At 39.2% G+C, this 25,734-nt stretch overlaps 1 protein-coding gene across 3 annotated transcripts in view; it reads right to left on the bottom strand.

The window, feature by feature from the left end:
- Positions 1 to 22,494, bottom strand: part of mcf2l2 (MCF.2 cell line derived transforming sequence-like 2) — a 148,643-nt gene extending 126,149 nt beyond the window's left edge. For all 3 annotated transcript variants that reach the window (XM_062423509.1, XM_062423508.1, XM_062423507.1), the window contains exon 1: positions 22,365 to 22,494. In XM_062423509.1, the coding sequence (XP_062279493.1) occupies positions 22,365 to 22,473 (109 nt within the window). In that variant the 5' untranslated portion in view covers positions 22,474 to 22,494. The remainder of the gene's footprint in view (positions 1 to 22,364) is intronic.
- Between the last annotated feature and the right edge of the window lie 3,240 nt (positions 22,495 to 25,734).

The following is a 25,734-nucleotide window of genomic DNA, read 5'->3' as shown; positions in this document are numbered from 1 at the left end:
CTCTGTTTTGTAAAAACCATGACTACAAACGTTCCCTGATTTTAACCACATGGTTATTATTGTAACCATGGCGACAAAGGTTGCTTGACCTATAAGGAAGTAGTAGCTTAAGCCCAGACCAAGTTTCCCGAACTTCACCAAAATGTTTATTTTAAAACCATATGGTTATCACATGTAATGACAACACTATGACTTGTACGCACTTTGGAGTCTGACCCTAACTTCAGTTTATCAGTTTCAAGTCAAGTCATGTCAAGTTGCACAAGCTGCCAGGCCTCCACATCAGATCATGAGGTAAAATATCACCACACTTGGGACACAACTTGCTGACAATTGTAATATTGAACCTTAAATTATCTACACCATGTTTTTACATTTTGATGCTGCTCGTATGTGTTCAGAGCACATTATCTGTTCTCCTCCCAGTAATGTTAATGAGCATGTGTTACTTGTATTGATTAATGTCCGCAGTACAACTTTCAAACTGCAAGGTAGGGATTTCTGGCACAACTTAACCTACTTCCAAGGTGCATGGAGAGAAAAAGAAGTCTGATAAGTCTCATAATAAAGTCTCATAATAAAGTTGTTGCCGGAGTCTTGACCACTTCATGAAATTCCAACTGGACAATTAATGACCTGTCAAACAATAAAATTAAAATAGCTGCAGTACAAATGAATCCTGGGGTACATTGTAATCATGGAAGTTCACTTTTACGGACAAAGCAAATGAGGAAAAAGGTACACATAACACTGTGTACACAAAGGATGGTCCAGACGATCTAGGAAGTGTTCTCTAGCTATCCAGGAACATAAGGAACAGCAGGGTTATGCAACCAGAGCCAGGCACTTAAGAACGGAGGATGCTCTGTATTGTTGGACCATCAAAGCATAAAGGAGTGGTGGCGACAGACGTGATGTATTGCCACTTCAAGGCACGATAAAAGCACTCTGTTTTTAGTAACTGACAGAGGATTGAAGAGGCAGAGAGGAAATGCAGGAAACATTAATATAAGCAGATGTCAGGTTGTGTTACATCGTCAGGTACTTGTAAACACTAATGAGACAAGCAGGATTCTTGAAGTTTAGAAAGGTTTGCTAGCATTGAAGAAATAATGTGTCAAGGTTGCTGTATGTTTTGAACAGTGCACTACAATTAAGCTGCAAGCTAGTTCGCTGTCATTTGTTTCTATGTTGGGAAGCTACTCGTGTTCATGCTAACCACAATTATGGTCCCATGAGGAAAGCTGGAAACCCTGAAGGGCCTCTGGAAAGGTCAGGACAGGGCTCTGTTTGACAAAAGGAGCTCCTGCTTGGCAAATTAAGAACACTGTGATGATGAATGACTTCTTCAGAAATAGATACAGTGTAGGTGCTAAGTTTGAATGTTTTTCCAGAGAGGAGTGATAAAAAAGCTTTAATTATCCAATGCACACTTTATATCCAGCCAAAGTTTAGTGCCAATACAGCAAGTAGTGTTTGCTCGATGTAGCAAAGCCAACAGAGAGGATGTGGAGGCTGGGGTGGTGGACGACAGTGTAGCACAACCAAGGGTTTAGTTGCCTAATCTCATCCATATGTTAACCATTTGTCAGAACCACAACCTTTTTTTAACCTTTAACTATAACACAGCTGTCATGCAGTTTCATAAACACTAATATTGATCATTAAAAACTTTTCGTTGGGGTAAGAAAAAAACACAGCACAATTATTCATTTCAAAGAATTCCACAGCAAGGCTACCAAGACAGAGGGATCCATACAAAAACACAGGTACAGTACAATGAAATGCACTTTGTATACAACCAACCAAATGTATAGACCATGTAGGTGAATATTGTCTATGTTGGTGTAAGGTATAAAGATAAGTAGGGTGTGCATTAGGCATGAAACGTCCATGAAGCAGCAGCAGTGGTATGCAGTAGAACAATGCAAAGTTTGGGTAGTTCTGTTTAATTTGCAATTTTGGAGACTCAGAGGAAAGAAAACGTCACCACAATAACTTTCAAGAGTCACAAAAGGATTGTAAAACCTGTGTAGTGTTTTGGCCCCGATAATGGATCTATTATTTAAAACAGGTTTACCGAATCATATAATATTTTATTATATCAGTGGTATGACACACCAGTCTGAACTTGTGGTTATGGTGAGAGACAAGGGGGAACTGCAAGTGGTTCTGATAAACATATCTGAACAGGAGAACCCGAACCAAGGTTTAAGGTGTCACGCAAACACATCACCCCTGTATTAACATGCAATCTATATCCAGATACATTGTCTGGCTAATGATATCCAATCCATTCTACCCATACTGTGATCAGATTTCAATATGAAAATTAGCGGGGCTGGTGGACTTGGCATGTCCTAGGTAAAGGGTGGATGAGGTAAAAAACATTTTTTTCAAGTGAAGACTTTTTCCAGACTATGCAGAAGAAGCATAGTTAGGTGACCTTTTAACTTGCTGGGTGGATTTGCTCAAGAATGTGGTCACATCGTACACACATTATAGCTGGCTGAGATCTGATCCTGATACAACCCAAACTCCCTCCACGTATTCAAATACAGTTTGTGCATTGTTAGCTGGCAACAGCTGGCACATTGGCTTGTGTTGAACGTGAATAAAGCAAAGCTAAAATAAGTATTGCATGTGAAAGGATAGGTGCTGACAACAACTGACAAAACAGTCTCTTCACAAGGTCCACTGAGTAACCGTTCTGAAGTTTTTCGTCCTATCACACCTCATCTTTGTTGGCAGATTAGTCACGGTAGATGTTTAAATGTTTGTGTGTCATTGGATCAGTTGGATAAGTATTGCATGAAAGAAACATTTTTCTTTCATGTAATAATTACGAACAAATGATAGGGGCAGTGCGCAGAGTTGCTAGATGTTTCAGAGACAGAGCCTATAATTACATTTTGTGGACTGAACAGCTGCAGCCTCAGAATGAAAAAGCAGCAGCAGCAGCACTAAAAAAGCAGTTATAGAGCAGGTGGATCTTGGAAAGCAGCTCAAGGAAGCTGGTGACAACTGATCGAGCACACACGGCTGATTCTCTGTCATGCTGTCAGGTGACTTATCTTCACGTTCCTATGGCAACACACTGACGGTGCCAACACAATTTCACCCCCTGTCTGCGCACACAACACACTGTACGCACCTTGGTTATCACCTTCATCCATCTGCTCTAAATTTAAAAGGATTAAGCAGCAGGCTCCCACACACTGTCAGTGCTGCTGCTACTGCTGGGATTCAGAGGCAGATTGAGCTCAACATTCAGGAGTTACCCCAATCAAAAACACAGCAAGATCTATGGCAAAGACTAAAATCACCCAGATTACATACAGTGACACAATTTTCTTGCAGTTTTGTCCGCATTAGTTATGTTAACTTTCAGAAAACATGTTCTTTCACTTGCAAATGTAACATTTTTCAGCAAATGACTTCAATACAGTCTGATGTGATAGAACAGTTACTAAAGTATGTGGCCTAGTACAGAAATTGGTCATATTTAGTTATTATAGATTAAACTGTAGAAAGCTGATGTGTGAAACATATCTTGATCTTAATATTTTGAATTAAATTAGACCAAGAAGGAATTGTGTCATTTTTTCACACAGTCATGATAAGATGGGCTCTCTTCATAGCCAGGAGTTAGTAAATGTACAGTACACATACTTGAGAAAAATCTGAACTTATCCTTTAAGTATTACATCTGAAAGGTCCATTGAATAAGTTACAAGTACAAACAACAACAACAAGTAAAATCCTCATTATGTAAAATGACTTTTCCTACAGGATTAAAGGAATTTAAATGTAAAAAGTATTTTAAAGTTATAGGTGGTCCAGGTGGTGATTGGTGATGTTAGAGGCTAAACACACTCATGCTGCACCCACACACCTGATTCCTTCTCTGGCTGTGTGTGTGTGTGTGTGTGTGTGTGTGCATGTGTGTGTGTGTGTGTGTGCGTGTGACTAACTGACACCTCCCTGACCAGGCCTGCCTCATACGCATTGACCGCGAGAAACTTTTCACACACTCTCACGCCATACTTGCATTTTTTCATGCAGTGAAAACTAATAATAACTGGATGTTGTGGTGCGAAAAGAGGATGCTAACAGTGCACAAACAGACAAGACGGAGCGGCACCATGCAGCTTAGAGGTATTCGGAGTATCAGGGGAACATACACAAATCTATTGTAATGTATTCTCACGCATGCTGCTCAGAGTCATCTCAGTCAATGGCTCTTCGCTTCCTCCTCACACACAGTGGGCACACAGGAAGGAATGAGGGTGAGTTACTGAGGAGGAACAATCTAAAACTTTCTCACAATTCAACACAGTAGGTTTTTAATGTAACCTACTACCATTTTATGCTACATAAAGTTTTTGGAATATGAGATAGAAACTCTCCTAATAATTATTTCTTGCCCTCATCCAGCCATGTTTGGCTGTTTCCTGTCTTACTCCAACATGTCAGGTGGTGTAGAAAATGCAGGAAATGTGTTTTTTGTGACGCAATAGTCAGGTGGTAGCATGTAGCCAAACACAAGTCGCACAGAGTTAGCAACTAGCTAGTCAACATAGCATAGCATAGCATTTAGTAGCTATTCTTCTAGGGAGTAGGTGGAGACCAAACCAGAGTTAAAAGGACAGTGAATATTGGACTTGCATTCCCCAGCTGGACAGAAACATGGCTCCAAATGAATATGAATGTTGCTCTAGCGTTTGCTCAATGTGTAAACTGTTAGCTAACCAATTAGTAATATCAACTTTAAAAGGTAATGAGTCAATGTTGTGTTTTTGGCTTGTTTCAATGCCCAAATGTGCCCAAAAACAATTAATTAATGCACCTTAACTTTGCCATTATTATTAAGTAAAAGTCTCATTCTGTAGTGTGGAATCACCAGGAAGTATAGCTTAGTTTTTTATGGGGTTTTTCCACTCCTGTTTTTGACCCTCGTCTCGTAAGTTTATCAAGAAATAGAGTCTACTCTCGTCTGTCCAATTTCAACCCTTCAAAATTCTCTTTTAATTCTGTATGAACATGCTTTAAAGTTGTCAGTGGTCTAGGTATAACCCCTCCATGCGATCTTGGCCCCTTTAGGTTTTGGAAATTATTTAAACATTAGCATAGCATTAGCAGTAAAACTGTGTTTGCTGCTAAAACTGTGTTTGCAGAAGCCTGTGCTACAATGGTTATGTCTTGGTAATTGTGTAGTGACTTTATTACCAAAATTACACATACGTCACTTTTTAATAACTATAACAGGCACTGAGTATTATAGGTTAGCATACAGTCAACAAACAACAACTGTTACAGACATCCCAACCTCCAAAAAGTCATTTCAGGGAGGTTCGGTCGGGGTGAGGGGGTGTACTGGGTGTTGGTCCGGGGGGTGGGGGTGGCACTGGGTGTCGGTCCGGGGTGGGGTTTGGGGGTGCGATTGGTCTACTACGCAGCAACACATACCTATCAGGACACTTTGCTCTCACACGCACTGCATTCTCTAGCGCACTCTTGCTTCTCGCTCACAGATTCCAGGAGATTGTATCTCATTTACGGGTGTCAGGGAGCCACTATCAATAAGGACTCCCGGAACTGCCGGGAGAGTCGTGATGTCTGGCTTTAGCCACATTCCACAGACAGAGTATCCCTCAGGCTGACTACCAGAAATGCTGCTTCACTTTATATAACTGAAACACAATGAAAGTATCAGCTCCTCGTTCCACTTCCTTACTATTTACCACTGTTATGCCTCGACAAGACCATTTAAATATACTCTAAAGTTAAAGCAACCATCACAGAAAGATCCATTATAAAGCACAAGTAGGTCAGTAGTCAGCCTTGGGCAGAGCCGCAAAACATAATGGTGTAGAGACTAAACTGAAATCCCATCATCAGCTGATTAAAAGTAAAAAGGAAATACTTGTTAAACTAAATCACCTAACCAGCACGCTGTAATGGAAAAGACTGGTGATATGGAAAAAAGATGACACAAGGCAGACAGAGAGAAGCGTGGCTGGCAACAGACATGCGTGTGTTCCTGTCTAACAGTCTGTTGTGGTGTGTAAACAAAGCCCATGAGAACAAGACAGTGTGTTGTATGTTCATCTATTCTAGACAGCACACTACATAAGTATATAATGTACAGCTTTACATAACTTTTCTGATTGGTTTGAAGTGTTATTTAAGTGATGAAGTGATACCAAAGTATTGAAGATGTCTATGTGTGTGTTTGTGTGTCTGTGTGTTTAAACATTACCTATGACATTTTTCACACTCTTCATCTTAACACCTTTATGGTTTAAGCGCACAAACGGTCGTCACGATAAATCCCTCCAGGAAAAGCAGTAATCCCAATAATCTCATGGTATCCCAAATTAGTGACGGCAACACAACATCCAGCAGAGACCACGGTCTGTCAACAGCAGCTGCTTCTTCATGACCATCACCGTTCTCCTTACCAGCTCTGACTGTTCCAGACGTCTAGGCAAACTAAACTGAAACTCTCTCTCTCCCTCTCCCTCTCTCTCTTTCTCTCTCTACTTCTCGTTCTTCTCTCTCATTTCACGCACACACAAACAAACACACAGCCGGTGCAGTGCCTTTGGTCTTTGGTCTCGTTTGTGGTCAGTTTTTCCAGCTCCAGCTGTAACTGCTGCGAGCAGCAAACAGCCAATCAGAAGTGAGAGAGGGAGGGCAGACCGACTGTCTGTGTGTGTGTGTGTGTGTGTGTGTGTGTGTGTGTGTGTGTGTGTGTGTGTGTGTGTGTGTGTGTGTGTGTGTGTGTGTGTGTGTGTGTGTGTGTGTGAAAAAGAAAGAGATAGAGGCATGAGGAGGGAGAGAGAATGAAAACACAGAATGTGGGGCTGAGCTGAAGTGTTTGTGTGCATGCCTGTGTGTGTGTGTGTGTGTGTGTGTGTGTATGTGTGTGTGTGTGTGTGTGTGTGTGTGTGTGTGTGTGTGTGTGTGTGTGTGTGTGTGTGTGTGTGTCTGTACGCATGGATGTGTGTGTGTGTGTGTGTGTGTGTGTGTGTTTCATTTTCACAGGCTGGATGTTATGCTCATCAGAGGATCTTTAAGCTGTTGTGTCTGGAACCCTGTAGTATGTTCATGAGGTCCTTACTGGACTGCCAAATGTGAGCCTGTAGAAGTAACTTTTATAGACCAGGTGATGGACTTGAACTGTGTCCATTAAAACTCTTCAAAGAGGAGGAAAGAGATGAGAAGTGCAGGAACAAGCATAGACCTAAAGTACAAAAATAATAATAAAAAAGTGTGCATTTACTCAAGTAATTGTTTCAGTACACAGTTTGATACTTTGTCAGCTAATTGATCAATTATAATTATTTTTAATTATAGTTTGAACGACCCAGCAGTAATAAAAGTAGCTGAAATGAGCTCCTCCCTGACTAACTACATTAGAAGATCAGTAAAGTACTATACTCTTTGATGATTCATGATGACAACCACAGATACATTGGCTTTCCTGTCACTGTTTCACCATTAAAACCACTGTGTGTTTGTCAAGCTGAGCTCTTACTGTGAAGCAGCAGCAGCAGCAGTAGGAAGTTGGGTTTGCATTAGTGGTAACTTAATACAGCTCTGATGGTAACATTGAGGCTGTTGTCAATGAGATAACACTGATTACATTTACATCTGCATTACTGAGGTTTTACGTAGGCAATCTGAACTGTATTGCTGACTCCGCCAACACCAATAAAGTCACTTCATTAGCATTGTAACAAAAGTATCATTACAAGTCAATCCATAAAGAACTAATGAATTTGAAAACATACTCAAGCCAATTAATCACCATTATTTAAAATGATAAAACTATCACCAGACTTATTGTTGATACGTGCATATGAATATGTGTGTGTGTGCGCTTATGCTTAATAATACTTAAGGAAACACATGTGCCTTCATCCCTCTGTTCTCTCCACTGTTGTACCGTTCTCATTGCGGATGAATGAACTGTACACAGTGACAGAGTTATATGTGTAAACACACACATACGCACGCACGCACACACACACACACACAGAGACAGACACAAAGTCCAGCTGGACACAAACACAAACATGGAAACACATGGACTGTAGATAGTGACATACAGTAGGCACATAGAAAACTGCTATCCAGACACACACGTGCAGACACACACACATACACACACACATTGTTTTCAGCACAATGCCTATTGAGTTGTCAGATGTGTTTTGGGAACTACTTCCTACAAGAGCATAAACATTACAGTATTCCCAGGCGGGTTGTGTGTGTGTGTGTGTGTGTGTGTGTGTGTGTGTGTGTGTGTGTGTGTGTGTGTGTGTGTGTGTGTGTGTGTGTGTGTGTGTGTGTGTGTGTGTGTGTGTGTGTGTGTGTGTGTGTTTCTTCATTATTCTCTCCTATTCTACTCTCTATAACAAGGGGTTTGAGCACAGGAAGTGAAACAAGCGTGACTTGTGGTCAATTCTTTCATTAAACTCACATTAATACATCCCTTTAAAGCTCTGAGGTGTATCTAGGAACATGAGATTTACACAATCACAGTTTCCCTTATTAACTTCTTCTTATTAACAATTTTCCAAAATGAATGCACATAGAAATAAATGCATAACAATAAGGAATTATATATATATATTTTAAATACTACGTTAATTTTTAATTGCATTTCACTCTTTAACCCTGCCTCTACTGAAATGTCTTCAGAAGTGACTTTAAACAGATTTGATTTTATTATTTTATTTTATTTGTATATATTCTGGGCTATTAAGAAAACATTTTTTCCTCCTAGCTCCGACCTGCCTGGAAAACTGCATGTTCACTGGAAACATTTTCTTTTTTTCCAATAAAGGAAGTGTGACATCCTTATACTACACAAACACTATAGAAATGGGGTCAGTGTCAATGGCTGGATGTACAAAGTGGTTTCCTGCTTCCTACATGTTGTTAGGCTTAGGCAATCAATTCAGCATACAACATGTTATCCCATACATTATGTATTTTGTGGGTCCATAAAAAATTATAGATGAAATTCTTTTTTTAAAAGAGATAAGTTGTCATCTTTTTCTTTTTTTTTGTCATTTTTTTTGGGTACAAGACACTCTGGCTTTTTCTTTTGTTTTCCATTGTGGAATTGTTTTTTTTTAATATTCTATTTTATTCTTTTTCCCTGGTACCTACATATACGTCTGTGTCATTGTACCTGAAGATGTATTGATACCTGTGACTAAAAATAAAATAAATAAATAAATAAAAAGTGAATTTAAAAGTGCTGTATGAATGGAAAAAGATGTCACCATGCCAGCTCAATAACTCAATCCTCATGTATGAACAGGATATTGCTGTATGCTGTCAGTGGGGTAGGTATGCGGTGTCTTAGTCTACCTTACCGTATCCACTTAGCAGCAGACCTCCCACACACTCACAATAGAGTCTGTGTTAAAAAGCTTACATAACAGAGGAGATTACACTGAGACACTGAGTCTCTATCTGAAGGGCCGGTCCAGTGGTAAACCACAGGGCTGATGATCACTCTGTGCTACACCACACTGTACTGCCATTGTTCACTAATAGGGCATACACTGCATGTGCTGCCTCACCTGGATGTTCACATTGTCGTCTTGGCAACGTGGCCATAAAGATGACTTATGTACGGTGTGATTAAAATGTCATTAACATCATATATTGGGATATTAGTGTAACCACAGTCAAACCATTCATTATACATGCAACATTATTAGTGACTTCTCAACTTATAGTTAAACAGACCTAAACATGATTTAAAAAGACAGTGATGGGAAGCTACTGTGCTGTTTTATATCATATCAAGAACATTCTACTGTTAATATAGTAAACTGATGCACTCCAGTATATTGTAATGTCATTTTTTCAACACAAAATAAATGAGTTCAGTTGGTGGAGACTTCAGTCTTCACTGTACTTCCATACACTTCACTGCATGGGATTACATTAGTCAAATTTCAGTGTTCACCTCTCTCCTGTCTGTCAGCTCTTTCTCTCTCTGTTGACTTGTTAAATTACTTTTGATGTGGCTCTTCAAAGGAGTATACACTTATTTTTTTGGCTCTTACAGTAGTGCGGTCTGACAGGATGAGGCAGGGTGAGGGTGGCCGACATCAGACTAGCTCCCACAATTCACTGTTCCATACTGGAGCCCGACCAATTTATTGGCCTGATAGCTCATCACAGATATATTGATATCAGCAAAAATGTGCAGTATCAAAAATGATATTTATGAGTAGTGTAAATAAAAGAAAAATGAATATTAGCTTATATATATTATTTTAAGATTATTTTAAACTCTGAATCATGAATAACTAATAATTTATCAGCCTCAGAAATCCTAAAAATTTCCACTAGGAGTTACAGTATAAAAGCTGAAGCTGTTTGTTGTTCATTACAATGGCTGTGTGTCCTTTCTCCGTGCCAGCATGAGTAAAAGAGAAAGCTTCATCACTCCGTCGTCTGTGATTCTTCAGAGGAACTTCTAGTAATACATTTCTACTACAGTCCTCAATCAGAAGAAAAGAAGAGAATCTGCACATGTGATTGAAGCACATTTAAATCATTCCTCAACTTTCTTCTTCAAAAGAAAAAAATGTATATTGATGTATCATTTGGTTGTGTTACCCGGCTACAGTGACCAATCAACCTAATCTGCATGTTTTTGGTCTGTGGGAGGAAGCTGGAGTACTGGAGAGAATCCACACAGGCACAAGGAGAACATGTAAACTCCCATAGTGGAAACATGAACTACATCATCTTGAAAGTAGCTACAGGATCCATAAGCTGCTGGGAAATGTAGTTATTGAATGATAGACAATAAGGTCTACTCATCTCTGCAGGCCCCTCACCCTGCACGGCTCAAACACGGGCTGTCATCCATAAATAGACAGTGACAGAGGACAGTCAATGGACATGCTGTGTAGGTTAGAGACTGCAGTGAGAGAGGAAAACTACTGCTGCTACTGTAGAGAGAGAGAGAGAGAGAGAGAGAGAGAGAGAGAGAGAGAGAGAGAGAGAGAGAGAGAGAGAGAGAGAGAGAGAGAGAGAGAGAGAGAATAATGTGCTGCAGTCAGTCTGAATGTGAAGCAGACGATCTCACAGTGGACAGACATGTGACCCATGTAGAGGAATCTACTTCAACTCATCCAAGAAATCAAAATAATTGATTTCTGCCCACTCGACACAAATTGTAACAGAGAATAAGAAGATTCTGAAAGAAAGAAATTGTATTCTTGTTTCACTTTTTAATTCATATTATTACTTTTTTTTTTAATGTTGGAAAACAAATGTATTTTAAAGCACATTCAGCTAATTTTGTCTTATTGCTCCTTTAGTCTTTAAAGGATTATGTTATAAATATGCTAATGTTATAAACACTTATATGTTTAGTACATCTCCCTGCTGCCTGTGTTAAACTCATTTATTAATCAATCCAAGTTTACCACTTATTAAGCCATTTTCAAGATATTTACTCAATACAAAATCATGTCAAATTGATCATGGAATGTGGAATATGGAATATTTCTCTTTGACCTCTTTATGTGTGAAGTTTGGCTGTGTTGTAAAGCTCTTCTTCCCTCTGACGGGGGAATTTATGATTTGAGTTGAGCAATAAAAAGCTCAAAGTCTTTCTTCTCAGCAGGCCTGCAGTACTGCTGCTGGGAGTGTGTGAGTTACAGTCAACATGTGACGAAACGCACCCTCAGCCTGCAGGGCCTGAGCATCCCATGACCTGCGAGGACAGCGGGGGGACTCAAACTCAAACTCAAACTGACACACACACACACACACACATACACACAAATTGATACAGTTCTGCATGGGTATTCATAATATAGAGTAAGAGGTTATTTACATTTTGTGAACTTTTCCCCACAGCAGTTTATAAGAGCTGCCTGCTTAATCTGAGCCCAATAAATATGTTTCATATTCATATAATAGATAAATGACTGGTTATTTTACTGTTTGTGTTTAACTTTATTTTATTAAAATGGTGATGTACTGTATACTTGCATTCATTCTTTAAAAGATGTAACTATGTGTTTGTAATCTTGCTGCCTGCAGAATGCCACTCTGCAAGACCCTTGAGGCTTTTTCAGCAATTCTTCCTGGTGACCAGGGGCCCTTGATCAGGAAGGGGCCCTCCGTGATATATATAACACTTGGACAGTGCCAGCTGTAAAGCCAAAATGAACACCTGATCTCTGACCTTGCAAAGAGAAGTCCATAAAGAAGAACCTCTGATGGTTCGAACTATTATTCTTTCTGTGCATTTAGTAATATTATCTGTTGTGTGTGACCAGATAATGTATTATTGTATATATTATTGTGGATGAGTTTATTTGATATGCTGTTTGCTTAACATGTGTTTTGCATCATTGTGGTGTGATGCTGCCATAGGCCTGTGTGTGGAAGTTGATTTGTCATGTTTATTATATGTTGGCTTTTGTTACCTCGCTCACTTAGTGACTCTTATTTTGAAACCTGCAATCAGCTGTGCTGTGTGTATGTCAGGATGGCATTGTTGTACACTCAGGCACATGCATCAGTCATAACTGTTGTGCTGTCTGCTTGGGTGGTTTTCAGAGAACACTGGTATTACCTTGAGCCATACGCTGCCTTAAATGATTGAATCATTGTATCATTGTCTTATGATTTGTGAGTGAAATGACAATATACAGGTAGAAATGTACAGACAGACCTGCTCCCAGCTCAGCTCAACTACTTATTCAGCTTTTGACCAACAGGTGTGTGATTTGACATGTCAGCTTGACTGGAAGCTCAAGATAATTAAGGTGGATTTGAATGACTAGAGGTAAGTAACATCAGGTGGACGTGATTTGTGTGGCGAGACGGCGTGGGGGTCCATTAGCATCAGTGCCAAGAGGCCCCTGTGGGTACTAATCCAGCCTTGCTATGACATGTTCTTACATCTACCAATCAGAGGAGGATGGCAGTGCAGAAAAATACTTGGCCTACTTTATATAAAAATACATAAACCTCTTTTTTTGATAGAAGCAAACCATGAGTCACTGTAGAGCTCTTTCTCTCTCTCTCTCTCTCTCTCTCTCTCTCTCTCTCTCTCTCTCTCTCTCTCTCTGTCTGTCTCTCCAGCTGAAGCTCATCCTTTGTTCTGTGTCAGTGGATTTTAACAACTGGGAGGTTAAAGGTTGATATTCTTACATTCTTTTCATTCCAGTGATTGAATTGTGTCTCCAGGTATGTTCAGATATCCTGTATGTTACTATTAGAAGCTAAATGTAACAGCTCTCTCTTCACGCACAACCGTTCACACATATTGTAAAGAGCTTGTGTTATTTTTGGGTGGTCGATCCTCAAGGTTCAGGGATGAGGATGAGGAGGAGGAGGAGGGGGCTGGGGGGGGGTGGTGGTTTCCTATTGGTTCTCAGGAAGAAGGCGTCAATGCTAGAAGACAATCAGAGGATGTCTAATGACAGGATCCGCTGATAACAGGGCTCTTTCTCTCACACACACACACACACACGCACACACGCACGCACACACACACACGCGCACGCGCGCACGCACACACACACACACACACACACACACACACACACACACACACACACACACACACACACACACAGTTCCAATGAATATCATTATCGCTACATGAAATACACACTGCTAACAAACAGGCACGGGCCTGACGGCAAATCAACAACAGACACAAGAGGTTGACTCAGTGCAGTCTGTACACAAATCAATGTCATTATTCTTAAGTATATGCACATGTGTAAATGTGTGTGTAGTCATACTTGCTGTTGTCACTATAAATCTATAAGCGTGCCTGGTCTTGAACTGGGTGGTCACAGGGACTGACACACAACAAACACATCAGGGGTTTGTGAGATTGTCAATATACACACTGAGTAATGAGAAGAAACACACAGCAAACACATCTGTCTCCAGTGTGTCTCCACCAAATCACTGGTTGATGCTAACACTTCAGCATACACATTAATATCAAGCAGCTCAGCATCCAAAGTGCATCATTGTTACATTACACATATTATATTTATATAGTGTCTAAAATGTCAACTTTCCCTCTTTTCAGCTTTGTGACAATGCATTCTTTAGATTTTAATAGTTGTGACATTTTCACATCAAACCAATATAACTATCTTGTTTATTGAGTTGTGTGATGACATATTAAATCATATTTTCCTAGAAGTTGACATATACATTCTGAGAATCAAGGAGGACACTTGATTGAACTAGCAAAAATGGAACATTTATATGAGATGTCACACTGACTGACTGACTGACTGACTGAGTGACTGACTGACTGACTGACTGACTGACTCACTGAGTGACTGACTGACTGACTTACTGACTGACTGACTGAGTGACTGACTGACTGACTCACTGAGTGACTGACTGACTGACTGACTGAGTGACTGACTGACTGACTGACTGACTGACTGACTCACTGACTGACTGACTTACTGACTGAGTGACTGAGTGACTGACTGACTGACTGACTGACTGACTCACTGAGTGACTGACTGACTGACTGACTAAGTGACTGACTGACTGACTGACTGACTGACTGACTGACTGACTGACTGACTGACTCACTGAGTGACTGACTGACTCACTGAGTGACTGAGTGAATGCCTAATTAGAAATGTGTATATGCATGAATTCCAGTTAACTTATTGTTTCTGTTTTATTAGTTTATTTGTTTTGTGTTTGTACATTTATGTTTATATATCTATGTGAAAACTTAATAAAAACTTAGTGAAGTGAAAAAATATACATTATTTTCCCATAATTTCCATCCATCACAAATGACCCACCTGCATTAGAATGTTGATGATGAGGGGATGAAGGATGAAACCAGTTACAGTGCTCTGGTGAGTATTTTTCTAGCAACAGGATGGTGTGTGTGGGATACATGAAAAATATTCTAAAAAGAAATATAAAATATCACCAGTTTTATGCTTTAATTGTTTTCTGTCTTTATCTCAATGACACTTCATGAATAAATAAAGTCTGACTAACTCCCTCATTTGTCATATCTGCTCATTCTCTTGTTAGAACAATGTGTTTGTGTGATCTCATTGTTAAACAGTATATTCTATTATATCAAAAAACGATTAACTAACAAAGGCGATGATTTCCAACCTTTCCTGAGAGGAAATGTTTCATTGATGATCCAAGGGAGGCGTCTGATATTCTAACATCCACTAATCTGCTTTCCAAGTAGACCCGGGTAATCTTACATGAGTCATGTTTTTGTTGAAACCGCTAAAAGCTTATGTCCCCCTCTAAATTCTATCATTATTCTCTCTCTGAGGAATTCAGCATCACATTACAGCTGCCTGGATGTCAGCTTCACCTGAATAACATCTGCTACCAGCTGCTTTGGGTTGTTCCAGAGACTATGAAATGAATAACAGATTGCCTGCTGCTTCTCCGAACTCCTCTCTAGTGATCACATCAGCACATTTTAAAGCTCGCAGGGACTGAAAAATATTTATGCGAGTGTTACTGTTATTAAAACTGAGTTAAACATTAAGTCTAGAAAACATGTTCATTCTTTCTTAAGTCTTGAACCCTAACTCCCAGACTGCTTTTTGAAGCTTTGATCTCTGATCCATGACGCCGCCAATAACCCTGACAGACTCCATCTCTTCCTCTTCTGTCTGAAATCTATAAACTGTGGGTCAGGATCTAAACAGGCCACAGGATCATAAACACCAAACAACATTCTTGAGTGTTCTGTATTTGTGGAGAAATCAACACGCACACGACATACAATAAAAACACGAACGTACGCCTCGGAAAACACGAGCTGACGCAGTCTCAGTGAAATGTAGCACGAAGGTAGAGCGAGAATGGAAGCGATCAAGAGCCGACACAGGACCATCCTCCACCTTCTTTTATCATGTACGTTCAATTTTTGTGCACACACCCATTTCCAGTTTCCCTCTGGAGTAACGAAGTTCATGAAAGTGAAGGTGCTAGGACAGTGTTAAACATAAGAAAAGGGATAACAACACCACTAGGTCACATTCCAGTGCCAGACAGTCCATCCAAACATCTCGGTACATTCCAAATATCGTCATAGACTAAGTGGACATGAGTTAAATGCTAGTGATGATTGACCATTTTAACCGTCAAATGATCTAGAATCTTGTCACAATTCCTAATAAGGGAAGTCATTCCACGTTTTGGCATACCTTCTGAAATAAGTAGTATTAGTATTTGATTGCACATAGATTAGATAACAGGTTAGTAGCAAAATTAGTAAGCAAATTACACTCAAAATGAAGTAGATACTGTTAATCGTATGTTGAACATTTTTGAACAGATTGGCCTCACATAGCTGACATCTGGTAAGCAGTCACAGCATGGACTGGTCAGGGGTCAAAGGTCATGGACAGCTAGAGAAAGTTCAAGCTGGACAGTGAACGGAAAGAGGTAAAACCATCTCATATCACATGATCGTACTTCCATACAAGCTGTACTAAATACATCCTGTAAGTGATGAGATGACACCTCAACAGACTCCATAACGGCTGAGCAAGTCCATCTGTTGATGAAGAGATATAAGATTGAAAGATTGGACAAAAAGCTAAAAAAAAAAGTGCCGCTTGAGTTTAGATTATTTTGTCATATCACCAAATGTGTGCTGTATTTGTTGTTTTCTTCAGTTTGTACAGGCCAACATTTTCACATTCTTCTCTAAGGGATAACAATACTTATAATAATTATTTATGTGTGCTTCATACTGGTTCCATATTCAGAACAATGGATTCTGTACGTGCATGGTGGCTTGTGGTTTATTCAGTTTTGCTGTTGATACACCACAGCTCTGAAATACATGTTCAGGCAGTGCTGTGTTTATACTGAACTGACTGACTTTGTACATTTGTACCAGTAAAGTGGACCCGAACACCATCTTCTGAGAGACACTGTGTATCTTTGCATTTCATTATTTATTCAATAAGAATTCTTCACCATTATTAACTCAAAAACAAAAGAAAAGTTTGACTCTTGTTTTGGAGGATTTTGGATGAGTGTATGTGCAGGATGCTGCTGGTTAGAACTGATTGCTCAGAGAAAAACACATTGTACCTTATAATTAAATCTGCCTTCTCAGTTTCATCTCAGTTGATTAAGAACATTTTATGAAACCATGTTTAAACTTTCAAATAGTCAGTGCAATCCTAGCATCATTCTACACATTCACTAAAAACACTTAACTTGTGTATCAACAGTAAGCAAATTCATCCACTAGTGTACGACTGCCACAAAAATGACATAAAACATGTATAAGAAACTGTGTCATTTAGGTTTATAGACAGTAATCCATATAATAATCCAATAGGCTCTCAGTAATGAAACATTAAAGGTATCTTGCTGTGTTTTCTCTATGGAAAGTATACCTGTTACTGTCTTGTGTATTTTGAATTGTTCTAACGTTTAACCAGCTCACTACCTGACAATCTTTTATGCTTTTAAATGTCAAATCTCAGGTAAGTTCAGTCTCAGAGTAGTCAAGTACAAGTCATCTCTCAGGTGTCTGTTCTTGAGGCTTAAGCTTGAAGTACAGCTCTGATATACAGCTGATACCTTCAAGCACCCTTTAAGAACAGAAGCGTTGAAAGTAAACTCAAAACTGACCTGTTCAGCCTGGCTTTTGATAAAGAATAGTTTATAGCCTTTTTTATTCTATTCCTTTTTGTTTTATTTATTTATTTCATTATTATTATCATTCATTAAGTTTTATTTTCTTATTGATTGTATGTGTCTGTTTCTTTTGGCTTTTCTCTTTCTCTAACCTCGTTTTAGTCTAGCTTTTATAAAACGTTACCTTTTTTTAAATTTCATTTTACTTTTAATTTTATTTTTATACTTTTTTTTACTTACATAATGATACTTTTAATAACATTTTTTCTCTTATTCTCTCTTATTTTTTTATTTTTCTATTTCCTCTTATGTATTTGAATTACATTTTTCTTATTTTCTCCTACCTGCATTGGTCTCAATTTTCTTTTTATTTAATTTGTGTTCCTTTTCTTTATGTTGTTACTTATTCTGTCTTATTATCAGCTTGTCAATCAACTGTGAATCTTTGAACTACACTAACCTGTATGAAAGCTGCTGTATTAATAAAGTTTGATTGACACAGTGCACATCATACGTACATGTGCTAATTTGAATAAACACAAATGTATGCTTGCAGCTTAATACCAACTCAGATAATAAAAGGACACAGAGATTCAAAGCTAGACAAGAGACATAACTACATCATAACCTGTTGATCTTTTTCTCTTATAACATTATAACCAATACTAATGCTGATGCATTTATGACACACACAGAGATTTATGATGCAACTGCAAACATCTAGTCACACACTAAATCCACACACTAACTAAAACACCACCACTAACTGTTGAAGGGAGGAATGGAATAAAGAATGGAGGGATGGAAGGATGGAAGGGTAGACGTACTTGTGAGTGTGGCTGACTCAGTCTCCTGACACACACCCAGGAAGTGGTAGAAAGACTCCATTTCAGCAGTGGAGATCCTCACTGTGGAATAGGCTTGTTCATATTTACCACAGCTTGGACAGCGTGTAGATAGAGTGTGGCATCGCAGCCTGACCGGAGCGTCCATCTCTGATCATAACTTGACCCAGCCTCACCTGGGATGACTGTGTGTCTCTATCCACCGTATCTACCCATCAGACATAATAATCCATGTTTCTGTTCTACACTCACACCAGCACAGTTTCTCCCTCCTCGGGCAACGCTGCTGCAGTTGTTCCTGAATATATCCCTGAGGAGCCGACGAGGTTCCTCTAACCCGCCTGCTTCTTTCTATCTCTCTGTCTCTCCACCATAATCCCTACGTTAGAAAGTAAAGCCTATTACAGGATATTTGCATGTGCCCTCCCCGTGACTGCCACCACAAACACAAACACAGACTACCTGCTGTGAGGGATTGACTCCACACACACACACGCACACATGCACACATGCACACACGCACACACGCACTTGTGTTTAAGCAGGTGCTTCACGTCAGCTCTGGCAGTTCCATCACACTGGCAGGGTGTTATTTAAAGAGTAGAACTGGATGAATGCAGTCAGTGCAGAAACACACACTCCAGACTTACAGCTCAAGATTCCTGATGGAAGCCAGGTGATACAGTATGATATCACACATTTCTGCTAAACATAGAAACTCATTTCAAACCAGACGCTATCATTGAGTGGTGGTGAAATCTTAGAAATTAATGAATATAACTTTTTTTTTTTTTTTTTTTTTAATTGTGAAATGTTCTTCTGCTTGCTGTTCTTAAGGAAGGTGGAAACCTTGACAAATCTATGGAACTGTATATCAAACAGCAAGCTGACTTTTAATATGAGATAAAATCAAAGTTTTTTTCTCTTCCCTTTTTTTCTCTTTTCTATGAATTTAAAATGACCACAATATACTGTAACAATTTAAACCTGTACTGTAAATATTTTTATTGATTGACTTGAACTAATATATTAATTTTTACTATATGTATCACTGGGCAACACCTAATCACATTACTTATGCTGACAAAAAAAAATGTCGTCATCACTATGTATCTTATATTACATGCGTAAGATTGTCTAATTTCATTATTATTTTATATTCATTTGTTTATTTGCTGTTTTATTGAATTGTATTTTTATTTTTCTCTGTAAGGCACTTTGTGCTACATCCCTTGTATGAAAGGTGCTCTATAAATAAAGTTTATTATTATTATTATTATTATTATTAATATTATTATAATGATGACAATAAATAAAGTATATATAAAAAAGAAATAATTGAATGGCAAGGCTTTATTTTATGGATTTTGACATTTCTACATTATTTCTTAGGAAGTTTTTCTCAACAAAAAAAAAGTAATTCAATTTGACATAACTTATAAGAAAAATGTAACTGTACACGTAGTTAAAGTCAACTCTTCTGAGTATTCAAAGCTGCTCGGATCATTATATTAACAATGGATGAAATGTGAATCAGGTGTAATATGAAAGGTGTGACCCATAGTGACCACAACTCAGTTTCTCTCTGCTCTTTAGTACATTGTTTAGGTTTTAAAACACACAACTTTACTCATTTGTTTTTTCCCACAGACATTATGTTACTCACAGTTTGAATGCTTCTACTGCTTGGGTCAACATGAAACTACAACTCCCAGGGTGCATTTCAGCATGAAACCAAGCCAATCAATGAACTAAAGAAGTTAATGAGTCAGATATTTTTGATGAAGATTAAAACAGACTTCCATTCATCAAATGACCTGAAACACAAATCAAACTGACGCTAAAGTTCTAGAAAGGTGCTATATAAGTATGGACCATTACCATTCTGCTGGATGTGTGTTAACTTATAGAGATAATAAGTTTATAAGAGATAATATGTATAATATGTTTGTGATGATCAGTTTGTTGTGAAAGTCTGTCTCCAGTGACCAGAAAAAAATATTATATGACTAGACATTTACACAAAAGATATATAGTTGTTAAGACATACTGATTTCAGGGGGTATTCTTTAAAAGAACCTTAATGACTGGATCATTTAAACCCACGTTAACACACTTTAGAATTGTACATTTATCTAAAGTGAAGTGACATATAGATTTTTTATTTTTGCATCATCAACTGATCTGCTGTGCACAGATAAGTTACTTAGTCTTTTTTTTCTATAGTAAATAGTGAATGACGTTGTCCTTTACAGGAACCTTGAAGAAAGAAATACATTATAATTACACGTAACCAAAATTTCCAGCTAATCACAGAGTTTGATGGTTTAGTGATGGTTTGCCTCCATATATGAATAACATGACGTTGCCTGGTTACGTGGACTCGTGCATCTGTTCTCTCCTGCCTGAAGGAACACAAAGTAAACAAGTCTTGGACTCATCCTTGATATGTATGTAGTTATGTGTGATTTAACTTCTGTCTTCTCATAATGTGAATGACACAGAGATGATCCTGCTGATTCATACAACAGACCAGACGCCGCAAAATCAAACAAACTATAAAAAAAACATTTCATCATCATCATAAAATTCCTTTCGGAATGAAAGCTATTAATTTTGTTGAATTTTATGTTCTGGAGAAGCCGAGTCTCCTTGGAATTACATGCTTCTGGATCCAGCATTGTTACACAGTATATAATTATATTATTGATGTTCTTAACATAGAAGTATTCAAATGCCATATGATGTTCAGAACCATCGCCGCCAAAAGCAGACCAATGAGCACAAAGCATCTGTTGTCACATTAGTAAACATCAAACTGAGGTGGAGCTCATCATCACTGCCAACATCAACTTATGTAGCTTGTAAGAGGAAACTAAAGCAGCACAAACACTGTATATTCAAGAGTGTAACTTTTACTGACTGAAATCTCTCCTTCACAGCGTACTCTGACTGTCCAACTGCCAGAATACAGATGAGAGAAGCTCATCTCAGTCACCTTCAGTTATTCCCATTACAGCTGAGGACAGAACTGCAGAAAACTATTCAAAGCTTACAAAGGAAGTGTTGTTCTTTTTTTATGCAGAGGTAATATTCTCCTCCATTCTCTTATGTAGAAATGATCTCCAGTCAATGATAATACAGTAAAAGTGTAAAGATGGAGTAAAGCTGGGGGTATCAGAACATATCAGAATTCTATGAAGTAAACTAAACATGATTAATATGTTACACCTTACAGTAATAATACTGCGATTTACTCTATATAGCATTTCTAATTTAGTTTGTTATACTACTATTATTATACAAAGCTGTTATTTGCTGTATGAATGTATGTAAATGCAGTAAACAGCATCGTACCAACAGCTAAAGACTAAACTGTTGTTCTTAATGTTTTCTTTGAACTTTGAATATTAATCATGTATAAAAATGATGAAATAAAAGCAGAAAATCTGAGTAAACTGTTCCTGAGATGAAGTGCAGCACTGCAGAGTCTACTATGTGTTCACTGCTGCACTGCAACAAATAAATACATCACAAATACACTTGAGACATAAAGAGCAACAAAAGCAAATGGTGTGTATCCACAGTCCTACAGCCAATGAGGTCGTTTGCTTGTTTGTAGTAATCACTACAGAGATATAAAGAGAACATCATGTCCCAACTTCCGCACACACGAGCTGAAACTTCAACTTTCACCACACACACACACACACACACACACACACACACACACACACACACACACACACACACACACACACACACACACACACACACACACACACACACACACACCTGTAACACTATAAAAAAGTTACTTACACATTACTGATCCCATGCTGCTGCTGTTTCTAAATCTACAACAATCCACAGACAGGTAGGGCCGAGCCGCGCGGCTATACCGACATCCACAGCAACATAACACACACATACACACACACAGGTCCGCTGGAACTACTGTCCGGTCCTCAGGGCTGTCTGTACTAACACACTACTGCCGGACAAGCCTTCCTCTTTGTGTGGAAGAGAGAGAGAGAGAAAGAGAGAGAGAGGGAATGTGTGTGTGTGTGTGTGTGTGTGTGTGTGTGTGTGTGTGTGTGTGTGTGTGTGTGTGTGTGTGTGTGTGTGTGTGTGTGTGTTTGGTCAGACCGGGGGTCTGAGCCTCTCCTGGCAGCCTTGTGACTGGCTGAGCAGCTCAGTTCTTACCACAAATATCCAAAACAATACTCAGGCAGAGGTAACTTCCCTGCCCCTCTGCATCCTTCCCTGTTTACTCTCCCATCATTTTGAAAGCACATGTGAAGTGTGAGTCATTCCAAAGCTACTGTACGCAGCTGTATTTATTTTAATCAAGCATGCATTATCTGTCCAGGGCTGTAGCCAGAATACTGATTACCACTGCAGCACTCAACTGAAAGCTGTCAAGCATTTGTGACCTGGAGGTGTCAGTCTGCTCAGTTAGCTCACCCAGGTAGCATCACAACAAGTAGCTGCTAAACAGAAATTAAAGTCACAACAACGTCTTCAATTTATACTTTGTTGAAAGGTTACAGGTTTCATCTCCATGGTAACCCGAAGCGATCTCCCAGCCAATGTTTAGTAGCATTAAACAACGATGTTACAAATGATCTAACCATAGATTATCAAGAAAGGAAGTTCAGTGAAAACTACCATCTCCGTGGCAACGTGAGTCAAACAACCCAATCACATTGCATGAAAAAAGATGACAAAATTCAACAGGGGAGCAACATGAAATAAACAAAAAAAAACACAAAAAAGTGTCAAGAGACCTGTCATAAATCAACTTGTACTATAGGCTAAGTGGCTAGAAATGGTTCCAAGTGGTCAATTGGAGTTTTTATTGGAGTTTTGCTTCTAAAAGTAGTTTTTTGTAATGTGGAACTAAGTGGATTGGTAAATTAGGCGGCATTGTTCCAGTTTGACCTATTTGCAGGACAAAACTGTGGAAAAAATCGTGGTAGGACTGATTCATCCAATTTAGAATGCAGAACATCATGTATTTATGTTTCTTAAAACTTAATTGCCTGCAGTTTCCTTACTAAAAATATACTTTGTTGTTATTGGTGTCTGACTGTATGTAGATCAGATCCTTAGTGCATTTCCATCTGCATGTCATCAGATTAATGCCAGGTGGACAACAGTAGAAGTTAAAATATAGAGCCTCTACACAACCTGATTCTGCCTTTCCTTTTCTCCACCTCCTCTTATAGACCTCAATTCTAGGTATTTTCCATCATGTTTATGAGGCACTATTTAAAATCAGTTCCAGTTGTGCCTCAGTGTGGTCTCACATACCCAGCTTTCTTCCTTGCGGTTGGTGCGTGTGTTTAGAATCTTCTCCCCTCCCCTCCCGTTCCATCCTGAAACCACCACATCATCTAAGTGTCATCATCTGAGCTTTGCTGCGAGCGAGAGAAAAGCCTCCCACCTTTCTCCTCTCTCAACTACACCCCTACCCACCCCCCCTCCTTTTCCCCTCCACCTCTTCCTCCTCTCCCAGACCGATGCTCCTGAAGCAAACATGCGTCAGAGGCCGCCTCGCTAAAAATAGAGCCTTTTCCTCAATAAATCACTGGCCTGCGTGGCTTTGTTGTTCAAGTGCCATGTGTTGTCATGTGCATGTATGTGTGGAGCCAAGATGTCAATTATGAACCCTTCGAGGACAAATATTCAGACACACACACACACACACACACACACACACACAGGTAATCAGACCATCTCCATCTGATCTTCCCACGACTTAAAGTCTCCAGTTAATCCTCTTACTGTCGTCTATTTAGAGGCAGTTGTAAAGTTATATATTTAGCCGTGCTACAGAAGATCTGTTATCAATCTCTATAGAAACCAGCAGGCTACTCACATATTGAATATCCATAGCAGACAATATACAGAGCCAAGCTGCAAACACTGTATTGTAGTTTTAGCGGCTCGGTCAATATGAGTCTAGACACAGCAGCTGTTCAGTCAACGTGCAATTGTGTTTCTTGACACTACGCCGGTCATTGATTTTCTCAGGTTACGTCTCATGCGACGCTATCCAAAATTTGGCACTTGAAAAGATGCTTATTTGTGTGACTGGGAATACACATCGGAAGCGAAACCTGAGCGGTGTGTAAGTGTGTTTTGTCTGTTCAGTCCACACCGACTCCCACCTGTGTGTTTCTGTCCACAGAAGCAGCCGTCTGTCAGCAGCAGCTCCCGACCAGCAGCCAGGTTTGACTGACAGCAGAAACTCACTGAGCCACAATAGTTTTCATGTCAGCTCATGTCAGTATTTATGGATTCATTGATTTTCACCGTAGCGAGTAAGGGGAGCTCACAGACAGACTAGGAACCTCAATCTATCAATGTAGATCAATCAATCAATCAATCTTTATCTTTATAGTTCCAAATTACAACAAAAGTCATCTCAAGGCACTTTTCACATAAATGGTCTAAATGGACTGTACTTATATAGCGCTTTTCTTGTCGTTACGACCACTCAAAGCGCTTTTACACTACATCTCATTCACCCATTCACACACATTCATACACTGTTGACAGGGGCTACAATGTAGTGTGCCAACCTGCTCAACAGGGCACAGCAACAGGAGCAATTTGGGGTTAAGTGTCTTGCTCAAGGACGCATCGACATGCGGACTGGAGGAGCCGGGAATCGTTCTTCCAATTGGAGAACGACCGCTCTACCTCCTGAGCCACAGCCGCCCCTTATAGATATAGATATAGAGCAGGTCTAGACCGTACTCTTGAATTTACCCAACATTCCCACATGAGCAAGCACTTTGCGACAGTGGGAAGGAAAAACTCCCTTTTAACAGGAAGAAACCTCAGACAGAACCGGGCTCTAAGTGTGCTGCTATCTGCCTTGACCGGCAGATGCTGTTTAAAAGTCAGTGCTTCCCATACAAAATAAATAAAATCAACTACAATCATATCAAATTAAAATAAAGACACCAGATAAAATATACAGAGGGAACAGACATAAGTCATTTAGATTTATCAAGACACATTTCAGATGTGAACTGCATCAGAGAGGCAGAATACACATAACACAGGTTCTTTCATTTTTAAAAATCTGTATTTGGTTGAGGGCATGACAGTTAGTCTACATCACAAATGTCCAATAAACTTATAGAATTATTATTCTGAGTCATATGGTTTTTTAGGC

The sequence above is a fragment of the Scomber scombrus genome, chromosome 8 (assembly GCF_963691925.1).
Source record: "Scomber scombrus chromosome 8, fScoSco1.1, whole genome shotgun sequence".
Taxonomy (NCBI): domain Eukaryota; kingdom Metazoa; phylum Chordata; class Actinopteri; order Scombriformes; family Scombridae; genus Scomber; species Scomber scombrus.
Note: the sequence above shows the minus strand (reverse complement) of the source record. Positions and strands in the feature narration are given on the sequence as shown.